At 43.8% G+C, this 27,794-nt stretch overlaps 2 protein-coding genes across 2 annotated transcripts in view; one reads left to right on the top strand and one right to left on the bottom strand.

Moving 5' to 3' along the window:
• LOC140187985 (cystinosin-like) overlaps positions 1-682 on the bottom strand; it is a 34,749-nt gene extending 34,067 nt beyond the window's left edge. Inside the window, exon 1 of the mRNA XM_072243852.1 lies at positions 593-682. Within this exon, the coding sequence (XP_072099953.1) occupies positions 593-609 (17 nt within the window). The 5' untranslated portion in view covers positions 610-682. The remainder of the gene's footprint in view (positions 1-592) is intronic.
• LOC140188271 (E3 ubiquitin/ISG15 ligase TRIM25-like) lies at positions 1-27,794 on the top strand. The gene is made up of 6 exons (XM_072244364.1): positions 1-483; positions 581-676; positions 5,020-5,253; positions 18,094-18,116; positions 23,200-23,348; positions 27,249-27,794. Exons 1-6 carry the CDS (start codon positions 1-3, stop codon positions 27,791-27,793), a joined length of 1,530 nt encoding a protein of 509 aa, XP_072100465.1. The 3' UTR covers position 27,794.

Here is a 27,794-nt window from a genome sequence, read left to right on the forward strand (position 1 = left end):
ATGGCAACTGCGGCATCGCAGCCGCGGTCGGCCGACGAGCCGACCTGCCCCATCTGCCTGCAGCTGTACACCGACCCGGTGGTGCTGGGCTGCGAGCACCGTTTCTGCCGCTCGTGCTTGGCCGAGGCGGCGGCGGCGGCCGAGCGCTGCCCCGAGTGCGGCCCGCGGGAGCCGGTGCCGGTGCCGGTGCCCTGCAGCTACTGCAGCCGGGCGCAGCAAGCCGCCGTCAAAACCTGCCTCAAATGCGAGGCGTCCATGTGCTCGCTGCACCTCAAGCTGCACACGGGCAGCGGCGTCTTCCGCAACCACCCGCTGGTGGACACGGCCGCCGACCTCTCCGCCTGGAAGTGCGCCGAGCACGAGAAGGTGCTCGACGTCTACTGCAGGGACGACCGGGTGTGTGTCTGCACCCTCTGCACGCTCATCGGCCGCCACCGCGGACACCGCTGCGGCAGCATCAGCGAGGGGGAGAGGGAGCTGAGGGTAGGTGCGCGCCCCCGCCCCCCCGCCGCCGCGACCCCCACCCGCGCTCCCGACACCCCGGTTAACCCGCTTCTACCCCGCCCCATCTCCGTTCCAGGCTCAGTTGTACCGGCACCTGAAGACCATCGAGCGGAACACCGCGTCCGTGCAGGCCGCCCTCAGCGAACTTCACACCCAGAAGGTGAACACTCAGGTAGGTTCCCGGGACCCCGTGGGCACAGTCGGCCGGCTCCACCCACTGGGTGGGGTGGCTGCGTTTGAGTCAGGGATAGGAGGAGGCTCCCTATGGGACGGGAGGAAACTTCTTGTGGGTCAGGGACAGGGTGAACTTTTGTGTGGGTTAAAGCTAGGAGAAGACTTTATATGGGGCAGAGTAAGGCTTCTCGTGGGTTAGAAGCAGGGTGAGGTCAAGGTGTGAGCAGACTTTGTGTGGTCAGGAGCAGGGTAGACCTGGGATAGTTAGAGGCAGGGGCTATAGGGGAGCTGGTTGGTGTCTGGGAATCCTTTCAGTGAATCACATGTAAAGCCCCCAGAGGTGGTGTTGGCCAGGAAAGTAATAAGTGAGAGCAGAAAAGGGATGGGTGGTGGGCAGATGGTATCATTTGAGGAAGGGGTTAGGACGCTCCATAAGTATAGTGTATAGGTGACAAGCAAATGGAACGTGGTGAGTGAGGGGAGCAAGAGTAGGTGCAGGAGGGAGAAAGGAACACAGAAAATGTGGGTTACCTGAAAATGGAAAATTCAATGCTCATATCACTGGGTTGTAGATTACCCAGACAGAACGTGTGGTGTTGTACCTCTTATTTACATTTGGCCATGGAAGGGGTTGAGGATGTAGAAGTTGTTGTGGTAATGGGAAGGGGAGTTGAAGTGACCTACAACTGAGAGGTTAGCATGGCTATTGAAGTCAGAGCATACTGTCGGTCCTCAGCAAAATGGTTGCCTCGTCTCTACTTGGTTAGTCAATGTGACAGAGGCCATCTGGGAGCACTGAATGCTGATGTTTGATCTGAACCTCTTGACCAAGTCTGCATGCTTTTATGCATTGAGTACCTGCTGCACGATTTGCTGTTAGATATCTGCTTTAATAAGCAGGTGTACAGGTGTAGCTAATTAAAGTGGACACTGAGTGCATAATGATTTATATAGTATTAATCATTTCAAACTAAATGTAGACGACATGATTAGAATATTGACCATGTTGGTGACAGTGATGGTGTTTCTGAGCCGCTGGCATGGTTTCCACTTCTCAGTTGTGAATTTGTGACTGAGGTTCCTCACTGTCATGTATCAACAGGGATACCCCAGGCCCATCGTTTTTTCAGCTGGTGGATGGTTTGTTCAACTTTGTTGGTCAGACGTGACACCACATTGGATAGCTACTTATATTTCTATGGAATGGAGTGAAAGGCACTCTCACTGAAGAATGTAGCATCTGAGGAGGTTCTTGAAGTCTTTCTTCCAGTGGGTCTTGGCTGCTGCTTCATCCCTGAAAAGATCACTTCTTGGTTCTCAGTGGGTGAGTCTTAGGGTGTTTGGGCCATAGATGATCTCACCAATGCTGAAGAACTCACACCTGTCATGCTGTGAGCCACCCACCTGGATTTCCTGTACTCTTTTGGAGTATTGGATTAATATCGTGACATGTTCTGAGATAAGGAGAAAAGTTTCTCTTTGAGTGCTATCCAGACAGATCATTTCATACATAAGCACATTAAGGTAGTACAACTCAAAACAGAATGCAGAATATAGAGTAACACACACAAAATACTGGATGAACTCAGCAGGTCAGACAGCATCCATGGAAATGAACATACGGTCGACGTTTTGGGCTGAGACCCTTTTTCAAGACTAGAAAGAAAAGGGGAAGATCCCAGAATAAAAAGGTGGGGGGGGTGGGAGGGGAAGAAGGACTAGCTAGAAGGTGAAAGGTGCAGCCAGTGGGTAGGAAAGGTTAAGGGCTGGAGAAAAAGGAATCTGATACGAGAGGAGAAAAAGGAGGAGGAGGAGCACCAGGGAGAGTTGATAGGCAGGTGAGAAGAAATAAGAGACCAGAGTGGGAATAGAAGAGGGGGAGGGGGGATTTTTTTTACAGGAAGGAGAAATCGATATCTATGCCATTAGGTTGGAGGCTACCCAGATGAAATATAAGGGTAAGGGTTGCACCTCCACCTTGAGGGTAGCCTCGTCATGGCACGAGGAGACTATGGACCGACATGTTGGAATGAGAATCGGAAGTAAAATGTTTGGCTACCGGGAAATTCCACTTTTGTCAGATGGAGCAGAGGCGCTCAATAAACCAGTCCCCCAGTTTACTACAAGTCTCACCAATGTACAGGAGGGGGAAGGCTGCATCGGGAGCACTGGACACAATAGACGACCACAGCAGGTTGGCAGGTGAAGTGTTGCCTCACTTGGAAGGAATTTGAAGCCCTGAATGAAGGGGAGGGAGAAGGTGAATGAGCAGGCGAAGCATTTTGGCAGCTTGCAGAGACAAGTGTCGGAAATCACAGAAGGAGCGATCCCTGTGCAAAGCGGAGAGAGGGAGAGGGGTAAAGATGTGTTTGCTGGTGGGAACCCTTTGGAAATGGCAGAAGTCGTGGAGAATGATGCGTTGGGTGTTTGGCACGTAAAGACAAGAGGAACTATCACTGTTAAGGCGGCAGGAAGATGGGGTGAATGCAGATGTTCGGGAAATGGAGGAGATGCCAGTGAGGGCAGCATCAATGGTAAGGAAGGGAAACCCTGTTCTTTGAGGAAGGAGGGCATGCCTGATGTCCTGGAAAGGAAAACCTCTTCCAGGGAACAGATGCAGCAAAGACAAAGGTACTGAGAAATGGGAACAGCATTTTTACGGGAACAGCATGGGAAAAGGTTTAGTCCAGGTGGCCGTGGGAATCAGTAGGTTTATAAAAGATGTCAGTCGACAGTTTGTCTGCAGAGATGGAGACAGAGAGAACGAGAAAGGAGATGGAGGTGTCAGAAATGGACCAAGTTAATTTAAGGTTGGAATGGAAGTTGGTGGCAAAATTTATTAAATTGATGAGCTCAGCAAGGGTGCATGAAGCAACACCAATACCGTTGTGTATGTAGTGGAGTCAGAGTTGGGGAGCATTACCGGGGAAGGCTTTGAACATGGACTGTTCTACGTAGCCAGTGAAAGGGGTATGGCCCTCCTTCGAGCCTGGAGAACATGGGTGAGGCGAAGGAAAAATTATTGAGGGTGAAGACCAGTTCTGCCAAACAAAGGAGGGTGATGGTAGAGGGGAACTGGTTGGTTCTTTGATTGAGGAAGAAGCAGAGCTTTAAGGCCTTCTTGATGGGGGATAGAAGTATATAAGGACTGGATATCCGTGGTGAAAATGAGGCGGTCAGTGTCAGGGAGTTGAAAGTTACTGAGGAGACAGAGAGCATGAGAAGTGTTGTGGATGGTGATGGGAAGAGACTCAACCAAGAGGAGTAGAATGGAATTGAGGTATCAAAGCACAAGTTCAGTGGGTCAGGAGAAGACTGAGACAATTGGCCTACATGGACCATCAGGTTTGTTTGTCTTGGGTAGGAGGTAGAAGCAAGTGGTGTGGGTAAAGGTAAAATGAGTTTGGTAGCAGTGGATGGGAATTCACCAGAGTTAGAATTTCATGTCATAGCTATAGTGAAAGTGCAGTGTAGGTAAACAAATAAAGTGCAACAGCCAGAACAAAGTAGATTGGAAGATCAAGATTTTGGCATGTGAGAGGTCCATAACTGTGGAATTGAAGCTGTCCTTGAGCCTGGTGGTATGTGTCTTCATGCTTTTGTATCTCCTACCTGACAGGAGAGGGGAGAAGAGAGAATGTTCAGGGTGGGAGGGGTCCTTGATTATTTTGGCTGTTTTCCTGAGGCAGCAGGGAATATGGCTGGAGACAGTGGAGGGGGAGGCTTGTATGCATTCACAGCTCTCTGCAACTTCTTGCTGTCTTGGGCAGAGCAGTTGCCATACCAAGCTATAATGAGGTTCCTTAGATCATGGTTTTTCAGTTGGACCTTGGCCTTCAGATACCTGTAGAGCCTCTTCTCTCTTGTGTGGTGAAATTTCAGTTCCAATACCTCCTGGCCCAAAATTTTACTTAAAATAGGTAATACATAGCTTAATCCCTCCATCCCACTTTACAGCTCACCCCTTCGATAAGCCAAGGTTATATTTTCTTTCGTCTTTCCTGGTCTTCATGTTCTTTTTGTTCCTTTATGAAGTGCTCTCTGATCCACTTGGGAATACTTCCAGCATCAATGACAGCTCTGAACATAATTGTCATCAACTGAGATTAAACTCCGGACAAAAAATTTTCTTTGAACACAAGTACATTACGGTAGCTCTTTTTGACCATTGTAGACACGATTCAAATTTAAGTTCAAGCCATCGGAAGGCCAATAATCTTTAAATAGTGCATTGTTTTATAATTATTTTAATTTTACAACTAATTTCTGAGTCCAATTTGATGTTTATCTACAGTACAATAATCTACAAATGAATAACCAAAACTAACACATCTCTTTAAGAATCTGATAGCAGAAACGAAGAGGGAAGTCAAGGAGAAGTATGATGAATTGAGGAAACACATTGAAAATGAAGAGCGGGATGTTTTCCTGTGTCTGGATAAGGAGCAGAACCGTGTGATAACAGAAATTGACATTCAAATCCACAAGCTGGAGAAGGAAATCAAGTTCTATGAGATGTGCCTGGACAATTTTAATGACCTCTCACAAAAGAGTGAAAAGCTTTCGTTTATACAGGTAATAGGATCCATCAGAACTTACTAAATTTGTCATAATGCATTGATAATTCAGGTTACCTGCATCTTTTACAAGTAACGTGCTGTCAGATGTGCAGTTTATATAGCTAATATGCTAGTTATTTAGATACTGGAAAGTTATAAGAATAATAATGTTTATACAAGTAATACAATATTGTGGGGAATGTATAATTTACAGTTGATATGCCTTTACTCAGGTGATATTTTTACACAGTTTTATCTACTCAAATTGTTATTTTCACTTAAGATGCATACATTATGGTATTGCTAGAAGTGCTATTCTTGCTGAGATTGCTTCGCAAGGCTCACGCTCGGAAAACACAGCAGCGTTTTGGCAGGACCTGCACCACAACACCATTTCACTGACTTTGAAGGTTCTTAGAATTTCTGTTTTCATTCCATTGTCATAATAGTGACACCATAGTTTGATGCCCTCTCCTGTGTAAAGAACTCGCTGATGCTTTATGATTTAAAGCCGCCCTCTTCATCACCTCAACTAGTCATCTCAACAGTACTGTGGGGGTGGGGGAGTAACATAATTCATCAACCTTCATAATTCCCAGCAATCCAGAGTTCCTTATTGTCTCTGTGCACAATCTAATGTTTTTCATGAATTAGATAGGTCCTATTCCACCAATATTTCACTGGTATGCAATAACTAGTACATGGTAACATAGTGTTTCTCAAACAGCTCCCACATGCTGTTTTTCTAAGATATTATCATGTCACCGTTATTGAAAGGGGAGTGGGAGGATGACTCTTGAGAAATCGTAGACCGGACTGAAGCAGAGTGAAAGCTCAAGGCAAATACTAGGTAGAGCATAATTATCTAACCTTCCCTCAGACAGCTGCATTAGACACCCTGGGCTATGAATGATGCTGGTAAGTGTGGATGTTCGATTCAATGATATCATCCATGACTCAGGTTTGCTGGAAATCAATCCTCAGCCACTTTCACCATCCCCGACATATATGAGTTAGAGCTTCATAGTGGGTCCTGTCCCTTTGCCTATGACTCGTATCAGTGTGAACTCTCTATAGATAATGGAGGTGAGAGGGTCATAACTCACCTAGGGAGCAAGGGCATATGTGTCAGATAGAGATTATATTCTGGAAGGTTCATTTAAATTTTAGTTCGGTGATGCCTCCACTGTCCACAAGCCCTGTCAATAATCAAATCTACAGTCAATTATATCTGTCAATAATCAAATCTACAGTGAGTTCAGGTACCCTGTCCTTTCCATTGTATTACTCAACATGCCTGCATGAGATGTAATGAACCAGATTTGATTCGGGACCTTATATTAAAGGAACACATAGGAGACAGTGATCATAATATGATAGAGTTCACCCTGCAGTTTGAGACTGAGAAGCTAAAATCAGATGTATTTCAGTGGAGCAAAGGGAACAGCAGAGGAATGAGAGAGCGGCCATCCAAAGTTGATTGGAAGGGGACAATGATGAGATGGCTGACCTTGAGGCCTGTTGCTAGACAAATATCCACTTTCACAATGTCAACAAGACAAATGAGATGGTTATCATAAACATGAGAAAGTCTGCAGATGCCAGATATCCAAAGCAACACACGCAAAATGCTAGAGGAACTCATCAGGTCAGGCAGCATCTATGGAATGAATAAATAGTCGATGTTTCGGGCCAAGACCCTTCTTCAGGACTGAACTGGAAGAGGAATACTCCAGAATAAAAAGGTGGGGGAGAGGGGGGAGGTGGCTAGCTAGAAGGTGATAGGTGAAGCCAAGTGGGTGGGAAAGATAAAGGTCTAGAGTAGAGGGAGTCTGATAGGAGAGGGGAGTGGACACAGGAGAAGGGAAAGGGGAGATGATAGGCAGGTGAGGAGAGATTGGAAGGCAGAATGGGGAATAGAAGAAGAGGGGAAGAGGAGGGAAAAACACTTTACCAGAGGGAGAAATTGATATTCATGCCATCGGATTGGAGGCTACCCAGATGGAATATAAGGTCTTGCTCCGCCACCCTGAGGGTGGCTTCAGCTTAGCACAAGCAGAGGCTATGGACCGACATGCTGGAATGGGAATGAGAATCGAAATTAAAATGTTTGGCCACCAGGAAATTCTGTTTTTGGCAAATGGAGCAGAGCTGCTCGACAAAGCAGTCCCCCAACTTACGGTGTGCCTCACCAATGTAGAGGAGGCCACATCAGGAGCACCAGACACAACAGACAACCCCAGCAGATTCACAGGTGAAGTGTTGCAGTTGGTTATCAACTTCAGGAGAACTCATATCACTCACACCCCTTTTTATATTGACAGCACAGCAATAGGAGCTGTGAGCAGTTTCAAATTCCTGGGAAGTGCCCATCACCCACAACCTCTCATGAACACGTTCTACACAATCACCAACACCTCAACTTTCTGAAGAGAATGAAGAGAGCTGGACTATGCACATCTATACTCACGTCATTCTACAGATGCATAGTAAACAGCATCCTAACACGCTGCATTACTGCATGGTACGGAAACTGCACTGCAGTGGACAGAAAGTCAAAAATGGCCGAAGCACCAGAGGTAGCAGCCTGCTCACCATCAATAACATATAAACAGAAAAGGGCCAGTAATATAGTGAAGGATCCCACACCCATCCTGCTCATGGACTATTTGTTCCACTCTCATTAGGGAGGAGACTACATATCATCCATGCCAGGACCTACCAGACTCTCAAACAGTTACTTTCCCCAAGCAGTAAGACTGATCAATTCCTCCACCCCAACACCATTAGTTTATCATTTCCTGTTAGTCATCTCATGTACAGACACTCCTGTACCTAGCGTCACTTTATGTACAGTCAATCTATGTATATAAGCTATATTATGTATTTATATTTGTGTTTTTTTTAATTGTGCTCTTTATCTTATTGTTAATTTGTATTGCTTCAGATCCAAATTAATAATTATTTTGTTCTCCTTTACACTTGTGTACTGGAAATAACATTAAACACTCTTGAATCTTGACACTAGCAGAGACGAGAGCAGAACAGCAACTGGGAGCAATTCAGAAGGCACTGGTTAGATACATCCCAAAAAAAGAAGTATTCTAAAGGGTGGATGAGGCAGCCTTGCCTGACAAGGGAAGTCAAAGACAGCATAAAAGCAAAAGAGAAGGCATAAAATATAGCAAAAGTTACTGGGAAGCTGGAGGTTTGGGAGGCTTTTAAAAATCAACAGAGGACAACTAAAATAGTAATAAGGAGAGAAAAGATGCAATTTTAGCTTAAACTATTTAGCTTAAACTAGGCAATAATATAAAAGAGGATACCAACAGTTTTTTTCAGATAGATAAAGAGTAACAGAGGCAAGAATAGATATTGGACCGCTGGAAAATGACATCAGAGAGGTAGTAATGGGGGACAAAGGAATGGTGAACGCACTTACTAAGTATTTTGTGTCAGACTTCGCTGTGGAAAACACCAGCAGTATGCCGGGAATTTAAGTGTGTCAGGGGGCAGAAGTGAGTGTGGTTGCTCTTACTAAGGAGAAAATGCTTTGGAAGCTAAAAGGTCTGAAATTAGATAAGTCACCTGAACTGGATGGACTACACCCCAGGGTTCTGAAAGATGTAGCTGAAGAGATTATGGAGGCATTAGTAGATTATGGAATGGTTCCGGAAGACAGGAAAATTTCGAATATCACTCCACTCTTTAAGAAAGGAGGGAGGCAAAAGACAGGAAATTATGGGCCAGTTAGCTTGACTTCAGTGGTTGGTAAAATATTGGAATCCATTATTAAGGATGAGGTTTCAGGGTACTTAGAGGCACATGATAAAATACACTGAAGTCAGCATGGTTTCCTTAAGGAAAGATCTTGCCTGGCAATTCTGTTGGAATTCTTTAAAGAAATAACAGGTGGGATAGACAAAGGAGAGTAAGTGAATGTTGTTTGCTTGCATTATCAGAAGACCTTTGACAAGGTGCTGCACATGAGGCCGTTAACAAGATAAGAGCACATGGTATTGCAGGAATGGTATTAGCATGGATAGAAGATTGGTTAACTGGCAGGAGGCAAAGTGTGGGAGTAAAGGGGGAATTTTCCGGTCGGCTGCCAGTGACTAGTGGTATTCTGTGATGGTCAGTGATGGGACCACTTCTTTTCATGTTATGTGTCAGTGATCTGGATGCTGGAATTGACGGCTTTGTGCCCACATCTGTGGATGATGTGAAGATAGGTGGAAGTGAATGTAGTGTTGAGGAAGCAGGGAGTCTGCAGAAGGACTTAGATCAGAAGAATTTGCAAAAAAGTGGCAGATGGAATATAGTGTAGGGAAAAGCATGGTTTGGGATTTTGGTAGAAGGTATAAGGGCATAGACTATAGTCTGAACCGGAGAGAAAATTCTGAAATCAGAGGTGCAAAGGGACTTGGTAGTCCTCGTGCAGGTTTCCCTAAAGATTAACTTGCAGGTTGACTTGGCAGTGAGGAATGCAAATACAATTTATTTCGAGGGGACTAGAATATAAAAGCAAGGCCATAATGTTGAGGCTCTACAAGGCATTGGCCAGACTACATTTGGAGTATTGTGACCAATTTTGGGCCCCTTTGTTAAGAAAGAATGTGCTGGCAATGGAGAGGGTCCAGAAGATGTTCACAAGAATGATCCCAGAAATGAAACAGTTAACAAGTGAGAAATGTTTGATGGCTCTGGGCCTGTACTCGATGGAGCTTAGAAGAATGATGGGGGATCTCATTGAACCCTATTGAATATTGAAAGGCTTAGATTGCCTGGACATGGAGAGGATATTTAATATAATAATAACTTTCATGCATTATCTCCAAGAGGACCACAACCTTGTCGCAGGGTTTGCAGGCTTGTGTGCCGCAATGACTCAGAGCGTTATGTTAGCTGGAGTCAGGGCCTTGTGCTTTGGCTCTTGGTAAGGTCACCCATGCTAAAAAAAAAAATCAAAGGTAGAGGCCAGACTAAGAGTAGCCCACTAGTCCCCCAGCTTCGGGGTTCAGCTCGGGGCTAGCAACCCTGACTGGCCAAAAAAAATTCTTATGGAAACTGCAATGAAGAATCCTTCTATATCTGTGTTGCAATGGTATTCCTGAGTCTCCACCTGGGATTTGCATGGCTGACAGTAGTGAAAACCGAGAGGAAGCTACTGGTATGATGAAGGAAGCCCTGGCTTCATTGGGCTCCTGGAGGGTGGAGGAGACACAGGAGACCACGGACTACTTGGTGCTGTATCGTAAAGGCTGAAGTGAGGACCCTGAACCACTCCTGGGCACAATAGAGAAGATGGCCAAAGACAGACAGGGATGGACATTCATTGATGCCCTAAGCACCAGCGGCCTAACAGGCAATAGGTAAGTAAGTCTCAAACGTTAAGATGCAGGCTCAAAGTGCTTTACATAGATTGTAAAGATAGATCAATATAGTTATAAAAATACAAGACAAAATTAAAAATCGTAAGACAAATATTATACAGAATAAAATGTAGTCATCAAGTATGCTGAATAATATAAATGTAATCAACATCAACAGGCATTAAGAAATCCTACTAATAGGCCAAATTTTTTAAAAAGTAGGTTTTTAAAGAAGTGTTTTGAAACGTTCTACAGTACTAGTCTGGCATATCTCAGTTGGTAAAATATTTCAGATTTTTGGTGCATAAGAGCAAAAGGCCGCATCGCCTGTTCTTATATGCTTGGTTCTAGGAACACTAAGCAAACACTAAGATTACGATTAGGGATGTAAGGGGATAAACACTCCAAAATTTACAAAGGAGCTAGATTATTCAGAACCTTGGACAATAAAGAATATTTTAAAATTGATCATAAAGAACACGGGCATTACCAGTGTAATGATTCCAAAACCAGTGAAATGTGCTCAAATTTTCTTCTTTTTTTTGGTTAAGATTCTTGTTAATGCATTTTGAATAAGCGCAGCTGATTGTATCTTTTGTAGGCAGACCTGAAAAGAATGCATTACAGTACTCTAATCAGCTCAAAACGGAAACGTCTATCAATGTTTCTGCATCTTGAGATGTTATAAGAAATCAAACTTTTGCTGTACTGAACTATAGCGGGAGAGTCTCGGATCAGAGGGCACCACCTGAGAATAGAACGATGTCCCTTCCGAACAGATGAGGAGGAATTTCTTTAGCCAGAGCGTGATGAATCTGTGGAATTTATTGCCACAGGCGGCCGTGGAGGCCAAGTATTTGAGTATGTTTAAAGCGGAGTTTGATAAATTCTTGGTTAGTAAGGGCATCAAAAGTTACGGGGAGAAAACAGGAGAATTGGGTTGTGAGGAAAAATAAATCGGCCATGATGGAATGGTGGAATAGACTTGAGGGGCAAAATGGCCTAATTCTGCTCCTTTGTCTTATGGTCTTTTTAAGGTGGAAGTTGATAGGTTCTTGAGTAGTAAGCGCGTCAAGGTTTATGGGGAGAAGGCAGGAGAGTGGGGTTGAGATAATGGTTGAGCACACTCAACCTAATTCTACGCCAATATCGTGTGATCTTTTGGTTTTACGGCTGGAATTTAGCCTGGGAATGTTGCAGACTTGAAGCAGCCCCACTGTTGGTTGAGAGTCTAACCACGTTTAAATAGGAAGGACAACTGTCCCATTATAGGACAGTTATAGGAAGTCCCACTATAGGAAGGATGTGGAAGCATTGGAAAGGGTACAGAGGAGATTTACCAGGATGCTGCGTGGTTTAGAGAGTATGCATTATGATCAGAGATTAAAGCTTTACTCTTTGGAGAGAAAGAGGATGAAAGGAGATATGATAGAGGTGTAAAAGATATTAAGAGGAATAGATAGAGTGGATAGCCAGCACCTCTTCCCCAGGGCAGTACTGCTCAATACAAGAGGACATGGATAAGAGGTGGGAAGTTCAAGGGGGATATTAGAGGAAGGTTTTTTACTCAGAGAGTGGTTGGTGCGTGGAATGTGCTGCCTGAGTCAGTGGTGGAGGCAGATACACTAGTGAAGCTTAAGAGATTACTAGACAGATATATGGAGGAATTTAAGATGGGGGGTTATATGGGAGGCAGGGTTTGAGGATCGGCACAAGATTATGGGCCGAAGGGCCTGTAATGTGCTGTACTATTCTATGTTCTATTATTTTTATTTTACTGGAGAGTCCAGGAACAGTTTTTAATTTGCTTGTTATGTTTTTTTTTGTTGTGTTCTGTGTTGTTCTGAACATTGTGGGCATGCTACGTTGGCGCTGGAATGTGTGGCAACACTTGCGGACTGCCCCCAGCACAGCCCTAGGTGTACTGATTGGTAACACAAATGACGCATTTCACTGTACATTTCAACGTACTGTATGATAAATCAATCTGAATCTAAAGCCAGATCTGAATCATTCAGAGCACTATCCATGGAGATAACTCTCCATCCTGGTAATCTAGTGTTTAGACATGCTCAAGTCCATTCAGGCCCCGCAGACTGTTCAGTGAAAAACACAGATGGTGCACAGGTTTAATCCAGCTCAGCCAGCACTCTATCTGCTTGACACCCCTCCCCTCTCTCCTTCTCTGTGTCTGACACACACACTTAGTGCTTCTGAATGACTCAAGTCTGTAAAAGGGCTGAAGGGACCCTGCTGATGTGACATTTTTCTAGTGAGTAATCCACCATGCTATGAAAATGCACTGAGTCAACCTGAGTTTCCAGCATAACCTCACTATTTATAGCCGCCGTACTAATGCTTATCTGACCTGGTGACGTTTGCTTGAAAAATCAAGTAAGAACAAGACTTTGAGCTTAGGTCTCGCCCACCCACGTCCTTCAACTGCGTGAGATTCTCTGTGGATTCTGCAGCTCCTGTGTACGGGAAACATTTAGGAGAAAGGCATAAATGGGGTCTAGACAATGTCAGGACCCCTACAAGGAACCAGCACTCAGGGGAACATGAGCTGGAGACCAGGATCCAATTCAGAAAAGGCTTAGATTCCCTCTGCACAGGTGCTGCCTGACTTGCTGAGTATCCCCATTGCGAAATATCTGTTTTTGTTTCCAGTGGGTGGATTGCACAAGGAGCATGAAAACATCCATTATAAGCTCCACTGACAAGATTCCTTGCTGTCCGGAGGTGATGCTTAACGTCATGTCATGAGCAGCAAGCTTCCAGAGCTCTTTATAGGAGCTATCTATTTATCACATCCATGGCATGACATTCATGTCACATAAGTTCCAGGAAATGGTCTTTTTGTAGTTACTGCCTCCTTCGTCTGACATGACCTTGAAAAGGTCATAGTTCAATTGGCTGTTTCCACCCCTTCCACCTTGAAAAGGTGGCTAATGTCCCATTGTTAAAGGGTATCAAGGATAAGCCAGGAAACTACAAGCTGGGCAGCCTGACGTCAATAGTGAAGAAGTTACCAGAGGGTATTCTGAGGGACAAGATCTACCAGCATTAGGATAGACAATCTGATTAGGAGGAGTCAACATGGTGTTGTACATGAGAAGTCATGTTTGATGAATCTTTTAGAATTTTTTGAAGAGCTAACCAAATGTAGAGGAGGGTAGGGCTGTGAATGTTGTCTAAATGGACTTTAACAAGACCGTCAACACGATCCTGCATGGCAGGTTGGTCTGGAGGGTAGGTCCCATGGATTCTAGGCGGAGCTGGGAGATAGGAAAAGGTGGTGGTTGGAAGTTGTTTCTTGGAATGGAAGCCGATGACTAATGGTGTGCTGCAGAGGTCTGTGTTGGAACTCTTGTTATTCATTATTTAAATGATTTTTGGATGAAAATACACATGGCTTGATCAGTAAGTTTGCAGATGACACAGCATTAGTAAATGTTGATCATGAAGAAGGTTTTTGAGATTACAAGGGAACTTTGATCACTTAGGGAAATGGGCAGAGGATTGACAAATGGAATTCTATACAGGTAAGTGTGAGGTTATGCATTTTGGAAAGTCAAGCCAGAGTAGGATTTATACTATGAACAGTAGGGCACCAGGGAATGTAATGGAACACGGGAACCAGAAATACAAGTACACAGTTAATTAAAAGCAGCATCACAAGTAGTCAGAATGGTGAAAAGGCATTTAGCATGCTGGCTTTCATCAGTCACACATTGAATATAGGATTTGGACTTTGTTACAATTGTGTAAGTTATTGGTGAGGGCACACCAGGAGTATTATGTATAGTTTGATCAACATTATAGGGAAAGTGTGGTTAAACTGGAAAGAGTGCTGTAAAGATTTGTGGGGATGTTGTCAGTACTAGAGGGTCTGTATTATAGGGAGAGGTTGGCCAGGCTAGGCTTTATTCCTTGGAACATAAGAGAATGAGAAGCCGCCTTAGAAAAGAAATTATGGGAGGAAAGATAAATTGGATGGTTACAGTCTTTTCCCCAGGATAGGGGACTCCGTAACTAAGGGGCATAGGTTTAGGGTGAGAGGGGAAAGATTTAAAAGGGAATTGAGGATCGGCTTTTCACATGGAGGGTGATGAGTATGAAATGAGCTACTGGAGAAAGAGGCTGAGGCAGTACAATAGTCTCATTTAAGAAGCACTTGGACAGGAACATTAAGGGATATACGCTGAACACAGGAAATTGGGACCAGCTGGGTGGGTACAGTGCTTGGTTGAGCAAAGGGTTTGTATCCATGTTGTATTGCTCTATGACTCTATGATACCTTTGACCTCTCTTATACCGTCCCAATTCCAGAGAGTGGTTGGACACAGTCAGTTTGTAAGAAATATTCCCCTTTTCCACTGTAAAACCTTGTTAGTTTCTGCAGTTACAGAAGCTTTTTTAATTTCAAAATTAAACTTTACACATAAAACATACGTAGGAAAAATAATGCACAGCTTTCTCTACACCAGTAGTATCATTGTTTGAATAATACAGGGTTAAGGTGTTTGAGAAGGTGCTGCACACTGCCCAGTGGTGCAAGAAGGGCCTCAGACAGCGGTCTCACAAAGCTACTCCGTTGGCTGCACCAAATTGTATGCATACCTTAGCACCTATTCTTGCCATCTGGGATATGTCACGCTGTTTGTTAAACCTGTTCCTGTGTCCATAGTGACAAGTTCAAAAAGCAGACCAAATTAGAAATGGCTGATAGCTGGACATTACACCATGCTTGTGCCCAGGCCAAACTAATCACTGGCAAACTGCATCCAGAAAAACACCTGAGATAATTGTTTGGCAATGGCTTTGGCACTGCTGCCTCCTTCCTCTGACGTGACTTTGAAGAGGTCATAGTTCAATCAGCTGTTTCCACCCCTTCAGCCTTGAGAAGGTGGGGCTGCTGCCTCGCCGCCCAGGGCTTAATCCTCATCTGGGTTAACATTCTCCCTGTGGCCATCCGGGCTTGCTCCAGGAGCTGTGGTTTCCCGTCATACGATATGTCAGTTAGTCACTGTAAACCGCACCTATTGTAGGTTTATGGAAAAGAATAAGGTGATGGGAAAGTAGTTAACAGGGAATGCATGAGTTAAGATAGATGTTTGTGGCATACAACCGTATGACAAATGTCATTTTTGGTCAGTAAACTTGATATGATTTATTGGTAGTTTATTCTACAGAGATAAAAGATACGTGAAAATCTATATCAGGACAACACACAAACACGATGAGAACATAAGATAAAACAAAAATTGAAAACCAGTAATTTGCATTAAAAACAATGTTTACTCTGACAAACAGGAGAAAATGTGTAGATGCTGGAAATACACATATACACACACACACACACACACACACACACACAATCTATGGAAAAAAGTAAAGGCGATGTTTCGGACTCTTCGGCAGGACTGGAGAAAAAAAGATAAGGGGTAGATTTAAAAGGTTGGGGGTAGGGGAGAGAGAAACACAAGGCGATAGGTGAAACCTGAAGGGGGAGGGATGAAGTAAAGAGCTGGGAAGTTAATTGGTGAAAGAGATACAGGGCTGGAAAAGGGGGAGTCTGATAGAGGAGGACGGAAGGGAGAAAGAAAAGGAGGAAGGAACACCAGAGGGAGGTGATGAGCAGGCAAGGAGTTGGGGTGAGAGAGGGAAAAGGGGATGGGGAAAGGTGAAGGCGGGGGGTGCATTACCAGAAGTTCGAGAAATCAGTGTTTGTGCCATCAGATTGGAGGTTGATTTCCAGATGGAATATAAGGTGTGGTTCCTCCAATTTAAGTGTGGCCTCATCACAACAGTGGAGGATGCCATGGATAGACATTTCAGAATGGGAAGTGGGATTAAAATGGTGGCCACTGGGATATCCCGCTTTTTCTGGCAGATGGAGTGTATGTGCTTGGCATAACGTCTTCCGATCTGCATCGGGTCTCACCAATATACAGGAGGCCATACCAGGAGCACTGGATACAGTAGATGAATCCCCAGCGGAATCCTAGGTGAAGTGCCGCCTCACCGAGAAGGATTGTTTGATAGCGAGGGAGGAGGTGTCAGGGCAGGTGTAGCACTTGTTCTGCTTGGAAGGATGAGTGCCAGGAGGGAGATCAGATCAGTGGGGAGGGACGAATGGACAACGGAGTCACGTAGGGAGGGAGTGATCCCTGCAGAAAGCAGAAAAAGTTTGGGGGTGGAGATATGCTTGGTGGTGGGATCCCATTGGAGATGCTGGAGGTTGTGAAGGACACGAGGGCTGGTGGAGTGGTAGGTGAGGACCAGAGAAACCCTATGCCTGGTAGTATGCACCTTGAAGTATGCATCTCTGTAAAACTTGGGCCTAATCTATTAATGTTGCTGTGAGCAGTTCAGTTTTTCCATAGATACTTTGGTTATCTTTGCAGCTCCCAGTCATATTCTTAGACCTGGCTAAATACCAGAGTTTTACATAAGATTTCTTAGGCAATGAAAAAGTTGTTATTCTAAAAATTAACTAATCATCATGCTGACTCACATAATTTTTTTTAATTTCAGGATGTCAATACAAGCTGCCTGTCTAAGAGGTCATATTGATGTGGGGGCAGTACTGAATTGAACTAGCATACAAATCATCAGTCACTTGCACTTAAATACAGTGGACGTTAAAAGGGAAAACTGGTGGTAGGAGAGAGCAGAGGGCAGGAGATGGGCAGAGCTTCTTTCATTTTAAGATGTAAATTACGCCTTGCGCCAAATAATATACAACAGTACAGAACTGAAACAGGCCCTTTGGCTCATGATGTCTGTGCTGACCATAATGACAGATTAACCTAATCCCATCTGACTGCATGTGGTACCTATCCCTCCATTCCCTGCATGTTCATATGCCTGTCTAAATGGCAATTAAATGCTACTACTGTATTGTATTTGCTTTCACCATCACTCCTGGCAGTGGATTCCAGGTACTCAACAAAATAAAAATTTGCCCCGCACATCTCCTTGAAACATACCCCCCTCACCTTAAAACTATGCCCTCTATATCTGACTGTGTACCCTGTCTGTGCCTCACTATTTTATAAATTTCTATAAGGTCTCCCCTCATGCCTTGTAAGGCATGAAAATGCCCAACGCAGGCCTCTCATGGTCTGAGTCGATGTTCCCCCTCCTCCTCTCATCATCTGATGGTCAAGAGGAAACAACCTAAGGTTAATCAAACTCTCCTTATAGCTAACAGCCTCTAATCCAGGCAGCATCCTAGTGAAGGTCTTCTGTATCTTCTCCAAAGCCTCCACATTCTTCCTCAAATGGTGCAACCAGAACTGCACACAATACTCCAAAACCTTATGCATCTGCAACATGAGATCCTGACTTGTAAATTCAATGTCCCAAATGCAAAATGAAATTCTCAGTGCCTATTTGAATTCTTAATGCATTTGAAAGAAGTGCAATTTCTGAGTTTACATACTGGAAATTTATTCATCCTGTCTCATATTTTACAGGGATTCAGTTCAATGATAACCAGGTGAGTGACCATGACATTATCACTGTTATATTTAAATGGATCAGCTAATTTTCAACAGTATCTCAATTTTGGCACTGAGTGAGTTCCATCCCTGTACATTAACCCATTGTTTGCTTTGATATTGTGATGTGGTGCACACTGCGGCTGTGAAATGAGAGTGTGTCACAGTACAAGTAGAGCGCCTGCCCCACAGCTACACCAATCCTGACCTCGGATGCTACCTACGCGAAGTTTGCATACACTCCCCCTGACTGTGTGCGTCTCCTCTTGGTGGCACAGTTTCCTCCCACATCCCAAAGACACAGCAGGTTAATTGTCATGTAAGATTTCTTGTAAATGTGTCAGTGGGTGGTAGAACCTGGCAGGGCAGGGGCGGTGTTGTTGAGGGGATGTGGAAGAAAATCAAATGAGATTGGTGTATGGGTGCTTGATGGATGCTGTGTACTCAGTGGGACAAGAAGCCTTTTTGCATTTACATGATTGTATTATTACATAACCAGGTCATTACAAGCTGGAGGTGCACTGGCTGCACACTGAGATATTAGATATAAAGGAAATTACGCTGTTTACATACACGAGTCTGACCAGGGTGAGGCCCTCCATCTAAAATTATTTTTCCTTGAGGTAGCTGATAGTAAAACCTTGAATTTCTCTGTTTTTAAATGCAACCAGCCTGTAAATTAACATTTAAAATATTTATTAATGTTGCTTAAAATGCTAAATCTATATACCTGTTTTTGAATATTTCCCAAGAATTGCTCGTTTTTCTTTTCATTTCAGTTTTGCCTCTCCATTTATTTATCGAGCTTTGGAAAATCAATCTATTGGGGCTTTGGATGGTGTATTTTTATAATACACAAGAATACCATGGCAACGTAGCAGACAATATATCACATCTGCAGGAGCTTTATACTCAGGCAATATCATGCACGAGGACTTGAGTGTTGCGCTGTTATATAATCCTTTCACAGGAATTTTGGTTTCCTAGTAACGTGAATTGAAATAAAATCAGTACTTTGTGATGGTTCGGTTCACAACACACGGTTGCTGTTTATCAGAACCACGTAAGAGCAAGAATTGTTTAAAATCCACTTCCGCTTGTCTCACTTTGATGTATTTTCTCAGTGAAGTGACTTTCCTTCACAGAACAATGTTACAAATGTCAGCCCTCTTCCCCTGTGTAATATACTCCCACACTTGATTATAGTCTTATCAATACCATCATCTACCCCAGTGCTCATGCATCCTGAGTTGATCCACCTACCACTGCCACAGTGATTTAGCAGTAGGTGCTGTGGGACCATTCAGCTCACAGAACCTGTTCCATTATTGTTAGTTTATAGCTGATTGGTACTGTAATCCGGAGATGAAGTGACTTGTGCTGCTAGTACTCTGGTACTCTAATGGAGATGGTACTTGACAGGATTGAGACAGGAGTTTGCAAAGGTTACTTGGATTAGGTTGTTCATGGCAAGAAGGAGGCATTTAAAGGTGAGATAATGAGAGCTCGAAGTCTGTACGTCCCTGTTAGAGTGAGGAGCAAGGCTGATAGGAGAAGGAAGCCCTGGATGTCACAGAATATTGAACCCTGGCCAGAAAAAAAGGAAGAGGCATGGGTCGGATACAGGCAGCTAGGATCAACTGAATTCTTGAAGGGGTGTAAATGATGCTCAAAAAGGAAATCAGGAGGGAAAAGGAAGCATAAAATATCTTTGACAGAGAAGATTAAGGAAAATCCAAAAAGATTTTGTAAGTATATTAAGGGACAGTGAATAACAAGACCCCTCAAGGACCAAAGGAGATACCTTTGTGTGAAGCCGCAGGAGATGGGCAAGGTCCTTAGTGAATATTTCTCTGCGGTTTTTACTGTGGAGAAAGATATAAGGACTTCAGAACTAGGAAAAGTAAATATGGAAGACTTGGGGATGGTCCGCATTAAAGTACTGGAGGTGCTGGATGTCTTAAAAGGTATGAAGGTAGACAGATCTCCAGAACTTCACTAGGTATATCCAAGGACACTGTGGGAGGCTAAAGAAGAAATTGTGAGAGACCTGGTTGAGGTATTTGCATCATCATTAGTCATTGGCGAGGTGCTGGTAGACTGGCAAATGATGTATATTTGCAGCAAATGATGTATATTTATTTAAGAAGGATGGCAGATAAAACCCTGGAAACTATTGGCCAATAAATCTAACCTCTATGATGGGTAAGTTATTAGAGAGGATTCTGAGGGATAAGATATATGTACATGTGGAAAGAGCGGTTGGTTAGGATGGCTTTGTGCATGGGAGATCATGTCTTACGAAGTTTGATTTTTGATCAAGATAGTTGAGGACAGGGTGGTAGACGTGAATTATATGGATTTCAATAAAGTCTTTAATTAACAGTGTACCTCAGGGGTTGGTGCTGGGCCCACTTGTTTGTCATCTGTATTAACAATTTGCATAGGACTGCACAAGGCACTGTCACTAAAATAGTTGATATAGTAGATAATGAACAAGGCTATCAAATATTACAGGGGATCTTGATCAGCTAAGGAATGGCAAAAGGAGTTTGATTTGGAAGTGTTGCATTTTGTAAAGTCAAATCTAGGTAGGATTTTCACTAAGAATGGCAGAGTCCTGGGGAGTGTTGTAGAACAGATGGACTTTGGAGTACAAGTACATGGTTTCCTGAAAGTGGAGTCAGATAGGCAGAGTGGTAAAGAAGGCTTTTAGCGATAGGCCTTCATAAGCCAAAGAGGGCACTGAGTATCAAAGTTGGGAAGTCATGGTGTGGTTGTTCTTCATGCAGGTGAGGCTGCACTTGAAACATTTGGTTCAATTTTGGTGACTATGCTATAGGAAAGATACTATTAAACTGGAAAGACTATAGAAAAGATCTATAAGGTTGATACCAGAAGTTGAGACACTGAGTTATGGAGAGAGATTGGACAAGCTATGATCTCATTCCTTGGAGTGCAGGGGATTGCGGGCTGATCTTAGTTGTGTAAAATTATGAGAGGCATAGATAGGATGAATGCACTCAGTCTTTGTCCCAGAGTTTGGGTATCAGGAACTGGAGGGCATAGGTTTAAGATGAAAGGGAAAAGATTTAAGAGGAACTTGAAAGGCAGCATTTTTTACACAGAGAAAGTGGTTGCAGCAGGTACAATAACAACACTTTAAAGACAATTACATAGGTAGATAGACTGAAATGTTTCAGAAGGTTATGGGTCAAATGCAAATGGGACTAGCAAGATAGGAGCATCTTGGTCAGCATTGACCAGTTGAACCAAAGAGCCTATTTTAATGCTACATGAATCTGTAACTTAAGAACTGATACCCTTGCTTGTGTGGAATAGGCAAACCCTCATCCTGAATATCTGATATACTCACATCTTATGTGCTGAAGGTATCACCCCAGCACTTGTTCTTTAGTATGGGTTGAGTCCTCCTTATCCGAAATGCTTGGGGCCAGAAATGTTTTGGATTTGGAATTTTTTCGGATTTTGGAATATATATTAAGATAGCTTGTGATCGCCACCATTTCCGACTCTGTATTTATGTGTTACCGGTAAGCAGTCTTTGTCTTACACTTGTTCATCACACACATGTACTGATGCAGCTGTTCAGTGTGTTAGATTTTCATCAGCAATGATCTTGGCAAAATTCATCAATAAATTTCTTTGCTGCTTCATTGACAGCAGCTGCTTTATCACCATAAATCTTTAAAAAATTAATATTGTGCCTTTTCCTAAATTTCTGCAACCAGCCTGTTGAATATTCACAATTAATTTCAATTTTCAGTTAGTCGTAATGGATCTTTGCTTTTCCATGATCAGCATAACATTAAGTAGTATATGTTCACCCTGACACTGACGAATCCACTCTTTCAATACATGGTCGAGATCTTCATTTCTTACTTTATGCAGCGTTTTTTTTCTATTTTTCATTAACTTCTGTTCATCACATACGTGAAGTCACTTCTCAGAGCTGTCTTGAGTGTGCAGAGATCTTCTCTGGGAACCATCCCAGAATTTTCCATTTGTGATGTCATGTCAGCATTCAAGAAAAACTCAAAGAATTTTCGGATTTCCAAACTTTTCAGATTTTGGAATTTCAGATATGAGGTACTCAACCTATACTTCCAAATATCAATGCCTTTCTGATCTCCTACTCAAACTTCAGGGATAACAGTCTGCACTTTCCAACATGGTCCTGCTCACATTCTGATGGCTGTTACATCTTCACTAGCACCCACTTGTCCAACATGAGCATTGCCTTTATTTTAAAATGCTCACCTGTGTGTACAAATCGTCCCCGTACATTCATCCTTTCCTCTAATCTAAACCCTCTTGAGATCCGTCTCTTCTTTCAATTCTTCTGTATTGCCAACTTTCCTTGCTCTGCCTCACAATAGTAGCTGTGCCTTCTGCTACCAGACCCCTGAGTGCTGGAATTTCTTCCTTAAATCTCTGCTTCATCTCCTCTGAGACCTTCTATCTCTGTGTCTGTCCCTCTGGCTGTCTCTCTGTATCATTGTGTCTGTCTCTGCCTCTCTTCCTCCTGTTCCTCTCTGTCTCTGCTCTTCACACACTCTCTGTACGTCTTCCCTCATAACTCTCTGCTTCCTTGTCTTTCTTTCTTTTTCATCTGTCTTACTACCCGTCTCTTTTCTTACCTGCTCAAATATCATCTGCCCTCAGTGACAATCTTTCCCAGATAATGCTGCTATGAAACAGCTTGAGATGTTTAACAAGGTTAAATGTGCAGCATAACTGCAAGTGTTGTTTTCATATTGTTATTAAAAAAAGAAAACCATGGTTTTACAATTTGGCTTATCCTCAGTCACCTTACCTTCCAGACAAATATAAAAGTGATTGGCCCTGAGTGCTAGTGCAGATACAACTGCTTAAGTGTGTTGAAGTGGAATCTCAGACTTTTATTCCTGAACAGGCCTCTCTGTGTCTTTATCTTTCATGGATAGAGTGATTTCTATTGTAAAGGCCAGATCACTGTGTGCGTGTCAAGGTGGATGAAGTGATGGCCTTTCTTCTGGCAGTCACTGTCTACATGGCTAACATACTGCATTGGTATTTCAGGATCAAGAATGCATCAGAACCATTCAAGTCGCCTCAGCCTCATCCTTGCCTGGATAAAATAAAACTGGATAGGATAAAAAATCACACACAGAAAAACTTCGAGCTTGTCTCCCACGTGAAGAAAGACAGGGATCGCCTGGTTTCTTTGTGTAAGTGGCAGTACGCAACTGCTAATGAGCCAAAATGTAAAGGAGCCTTTCTGTGCAACCAAGAATCACACAATGCTGAGGAAGACATTCGTCCCACTGCCGCTCTGTAGGATCCAGTCCTCGTTCCTCTGTCCTTTCCTCACAGCCCTATAAACGTCACCTTTTTGAGCACAGGTGATTTTTGAAACTATCCTTCTTAACATAAACAATATTTCCAAGACATACAGTATAATAGGTACATACCCATATTCCTCTTCACAGTTGCTGCCTGACCTGCTGAGTGTTTCTGGCATTTTATCTTTTATCCCATAATATTACTATTGTGTGCCAATTACCAGTGGTATAATTATGATATGTTAGGAGCACTGTGGCTACATACCCTCCAAGGATCTCATGGACAACCGCTTCTGGTGTGCTTCCTACACAGAGAACCATGGGCTCTGGGGTAAGGGTGCTTTATGAGGAGCTAGCAAGGGGGTTGCTGAGGGCAGTGCTTTTGTTGTAGTCCTTTGGTTCCAAGATACTTAACAAAGACCCACATGATAGATTGATAAGTAAACACCCTTAGGATCCAAAGGAAAATAGGATCTCACAGCTTCTCTCCAGCCCAGGGCCTTTGACACAACGGTTGGTTCCCTTTGTTCTTCATATGCTATTGATCATGCCACCATCCCTCACCATTCCTTGACCTCAAACTCAACCTTCGCTCCTTTGAACCTATTTCCCCCCCCCCCCAACTCACTACCTCACCTCTCGCCCTCTGCCTCTGCCCTCTTCGGATGCTCCACCTGACACCAGCTCTCGTATCTTTACCATCCGCTCTGACCTCTCCCGCTCTGATGCAGAGTGGTCTGTCCTCAGTTGAGACCTCACCTTCATCCATCTGTGTCCTCACCTCAAGTTCTGCAACCACCATTAGGTGGTGCTCTTCTTCCATCACCCCCACTTCTGTTTCCATGGTAAAGAATCCCTACCCCCACTGATGATCCCTTCTCATGCCTCAAACTCTCCTTTTCCACTTGGACAATCCCATCTGGTCTTTTGCACTTTCTAGACCTTTTCATTTCCTCAGTCCAACTGAAGGGTCTTTCCCTAAAATGGCAACTGTCGCATTTCCCTCCATGGATGCTGCCTGACCCACTGAGTTCCTCCAGCATCTCATTGGTTGCTCCAGATTCCAGTGTTTTCGTGTCTTGAAAGTGGGAAATTAGATAAAGTACTGCCTCAGGGACTGAAGTAAAGGCCAACTGGAGTGTTAGTGGTTGGAAAGCTGTGTGTGCATTGGGGATCTACAGGCCTCACTATCAGGTCCATAGATTGTCAAGCTATATGTTACTGGCCTGGACAGATGTAGGGGCTGTGATTAATTAATTGGTGTGGTTAATAGTTACAACAGAAGCTCTAAGCTGAAGGAAGATATCAGTGGACTGGCTTGGTGGATGTAAAAGTCGTCGGTTCAGTGAAGTATGAGTTACACTAATGGACAAGGGACAGGCAAAAATTGTAGAGGAACGGAGGGACTGTGGAGAGCTGGTCTACTGATCCCTGAAAGTTGTAAGATGGTTAAATAAGGTGATTATAAAGATATACGAGATATTTGCCTTTATTGGATGACACATAGAATAGCAAAGTTACGTCAGAATTTGTAAGGTCACAATTGAAGCACTGTGTGCAGTTCTGATGACCACACCATGGGAAGAATGTGAAGTATTCAAGGTGCTGCAGAGGAGCGTTACCAGGATGTCTCCACGGCTGGAGTTGCAAAAAAGTTGGCTGGGACTATTTGTTTATGAGTAAAGGAGCCCAAGTGGGGAATTGATTGAGAGGTTGTTAACCAGGACCACAGATGTACAGTCATTCATGGAAGGGTCAGAGAGGAGTTAAGGTCATAGTTCTTTCACCCAAGGAGTAGTTGAGTTCCAGAATAAAACACAAACCCTCATGGCATTTGAAAGGTACCTGGATGAGGTCTTGCAAAGCTGCGAACTATGAGACTACAGATCAAGAGCTGGGAAATGGGAGCATCAAAATTGATCCATTTTGTCTGTCATGAACATAATGGATCAAGTGGCTTCCTTCAATCTGAAGTTTCCATGTTTCTGAAGCCCTACAGTATGAGGAAAACAGAGCCATGGATGTTTTTTGTACTGAACAGGAGATGCCAAATTATGACTTCCCCTGATATCTGGACAAAGTTAAGGTTTGGCTTTATCTCATTTTCCTCCAGCTTAAAAATGCGGTGGAAGATTTGGCATGTGGTAGCTCCCTGGCTGATGGGAACTTCCTAATCATTTTCCCACTCGTGGATGGAAGGATGCACATCAACTCCATCCCACAGAGCAGCATTCCAAAAGCTAATGGCTTTATTTATTGGGAAGCAAATGTGGAATTCCAGCTTTTCCAAGTTCAAGGCACTAATTTGGGGATCAGTGATAATATGCCTTTAGGAATTCATATTGTACTTTGAATAGAGCACTGTGAGAGGAATAGAAATACTGATTTCATTTTATCTCTAGAATGTAATAAATACCAGTTGTAACATATAATTATTGACTTGTCACCAGACTTTACAATCAACTATACAACACAGGAGGTCTTTCAGCCCATAATCTATGCTGACCATGCCAATCTAATTAATACCACCTTCTGCACAGGCAGGGAATCCCTCTATGCCTCTTAAACATTGCTATCATATCTGCTACCACCACCTCTCTTGGTGGTGTACCTACCACTCTGTGTATTAAAAACTTGCCTCATAAACCCTTTAAACTTTTTCCTCTCGTATGAAAGCTGTTTCGACCCTGGGAATAAGACTCAGACCATCAACTTTCTCTATGCCACAAGATATTCCTCCAACAAGATAATGGGATCTCTCCCCAAGAGGCTCAGTTGCTGACTCTATTTAAGAGAGTGATCAGAAGTGTATTAAAGCCATCAAGGGACAGAGCCTTAGTGCAGGAGAGTAGCGCTGAGGTGAGAGATTGGTCATGATCATGAATGGTAGAGTGGGGATGAAGAGATGAATGTCCTCTTTCCACTTCTGTTTCTTACTTTCTCATCATAGCGCAGGATAGAATATTCTTATTCAATGTGGTTGAATAATGGCCTTTGATCCTTACCCTGAGAACCCTACCACTCTCTGGCTAAAGGGGATCCTCCTTATCTCTGATTTTTAAAAAAATGAGCGTGTTTGTTTCTATAAATGGACAGTCAATAAATGGAATGAGCTGCCAGGTGGAATGTTTGAGGCAGGTACCTTAACAACATTTAAAAGACACTGGATATGTTTAAGTTTAGGCCTATTATTGTCACATGTAACAATGTACAGGTTGTCTTACATTTTGTTCATACAGGTTAATTCATTACATGGTGCATGGAGGCAGTACAAGGTACGTGTAATAGCTACAGAGAAAGCATGATGTGGTTTAAAAGTATATGGGCCAAATGCAGGCAAATAGGGACAACCAGGTTCAGGAACAGTTATTACCCTTCAACCATCAGGCTCCTAAACCAGTATGGGCAGCTTCAACGCTGAACTATTTTCACAACCTATGGGCTCACTTTGAGAACTCTACAACTCACCTTCTCAGTAATATTTATTTATTTACGTGTTTTGTATTTGCTGCTTGTCTTTTGCACATTGGTTTGTCAGTCTTTGTGTGTAGCTTTTCGTTGGTTCTGTTGTATTTCTTTGTTCTATTGTGAATGCCTGCAAGAAAACGAATCTCAGGGTAGGATGTGGTGACATATACTGTGCGTACTACCATAATGAATTTACTTTGAACTTTGAAATGGGGGCAGTATAGATGGGAATCTTGGTCAGAATAGGCGGGGGGGGCGGCAAAGGGCCTGTTTCCGTGCCCTATGGCCCTATGACCCTATGACTCTCTGAATCCACAGATGGACAACGGCTGACCCCGGATCTGAACTCGGCCCACGCCCAGTTTATCCTGTCTGACGGGAACCGAACGGTGTCCCTGTCTGCCAAGAGGCAGCCGGTGGCTCGGAGCACGGAGCGGTTCGACTGCTGCCAGCAGCTGTTGTGCGCCGAGGGGGTGAAGGCGGGCCGCTCCTACTGGGAAGTGGAGGTGACTGGGGACAGCGGGGTCTGGAAGATCGGGCTTTGCTACAAGACCATCAGCCGCAAGGGCAAGGGCACCGAGTGTCTGCTAGGCCGCAACTCCAAGTCGTGGTGTCTCTACTCGCTGGTGGGCTCGGTGCTGGCTCTGCACAATGACAGCGACACCAAGCTGACGGTGGGGAGCATTTCCAGGGTGGGAGTGTATGTGGATTTTGAGGCTGGAACGATCTTGTTCTACAGCGTGTCGGATAGGAAACTCACCCTAATCCACAGCTTCCAGGAAGCGGCATTCACCGAGCCCCTCTACCCGGCACTACAGATCGGAGATTTCACCACATCTCTGACCCTCTGTTCACTCAAGTGAC

This window comes from Mobula birostris, chromosome 26 (genome assembly GCF_030028105.1).
Source record: "Mobula birostris isolate sMobBir1 chromosome 26, sMobBir1.hap1, whole genome shotgun sequence".
In the NCBI taxonomy this organism is placed as follows: Eukaryota; Metazoa; Chordata; class Chondrichthyes; order Myliobatiformes; family Myliobatidae; genus Mobula; species Mobula birostris.

What these genes read in the sequence shown, in the direction of transcription:
- LOC140188271 (XM_072244364.1), top strand. Translation starts at nt 1, where the DNA reads ATGGCAACTGCGGCATCGCAGCCGCGGTCGGCCGACGAGCCGACCTGC. An exon ending in AAAAGCTTTCGTTTATACAG is followed by an intron (nt 5,254 to 18,093) that starts GTAATAGGATCC and finishes CATATTTTACAG; the next exon opens with GGATTCAGTTCAATGATAAC. An exon ending in GGATCGCCTGGTTTCTTTGT is followed by an intron (nt 23,349 to 27,248) that starts GTAAGTGGCAGT and finishes CTGAATCCACAG; the next exon opens with ATGGACAACGGCTGACCCCG.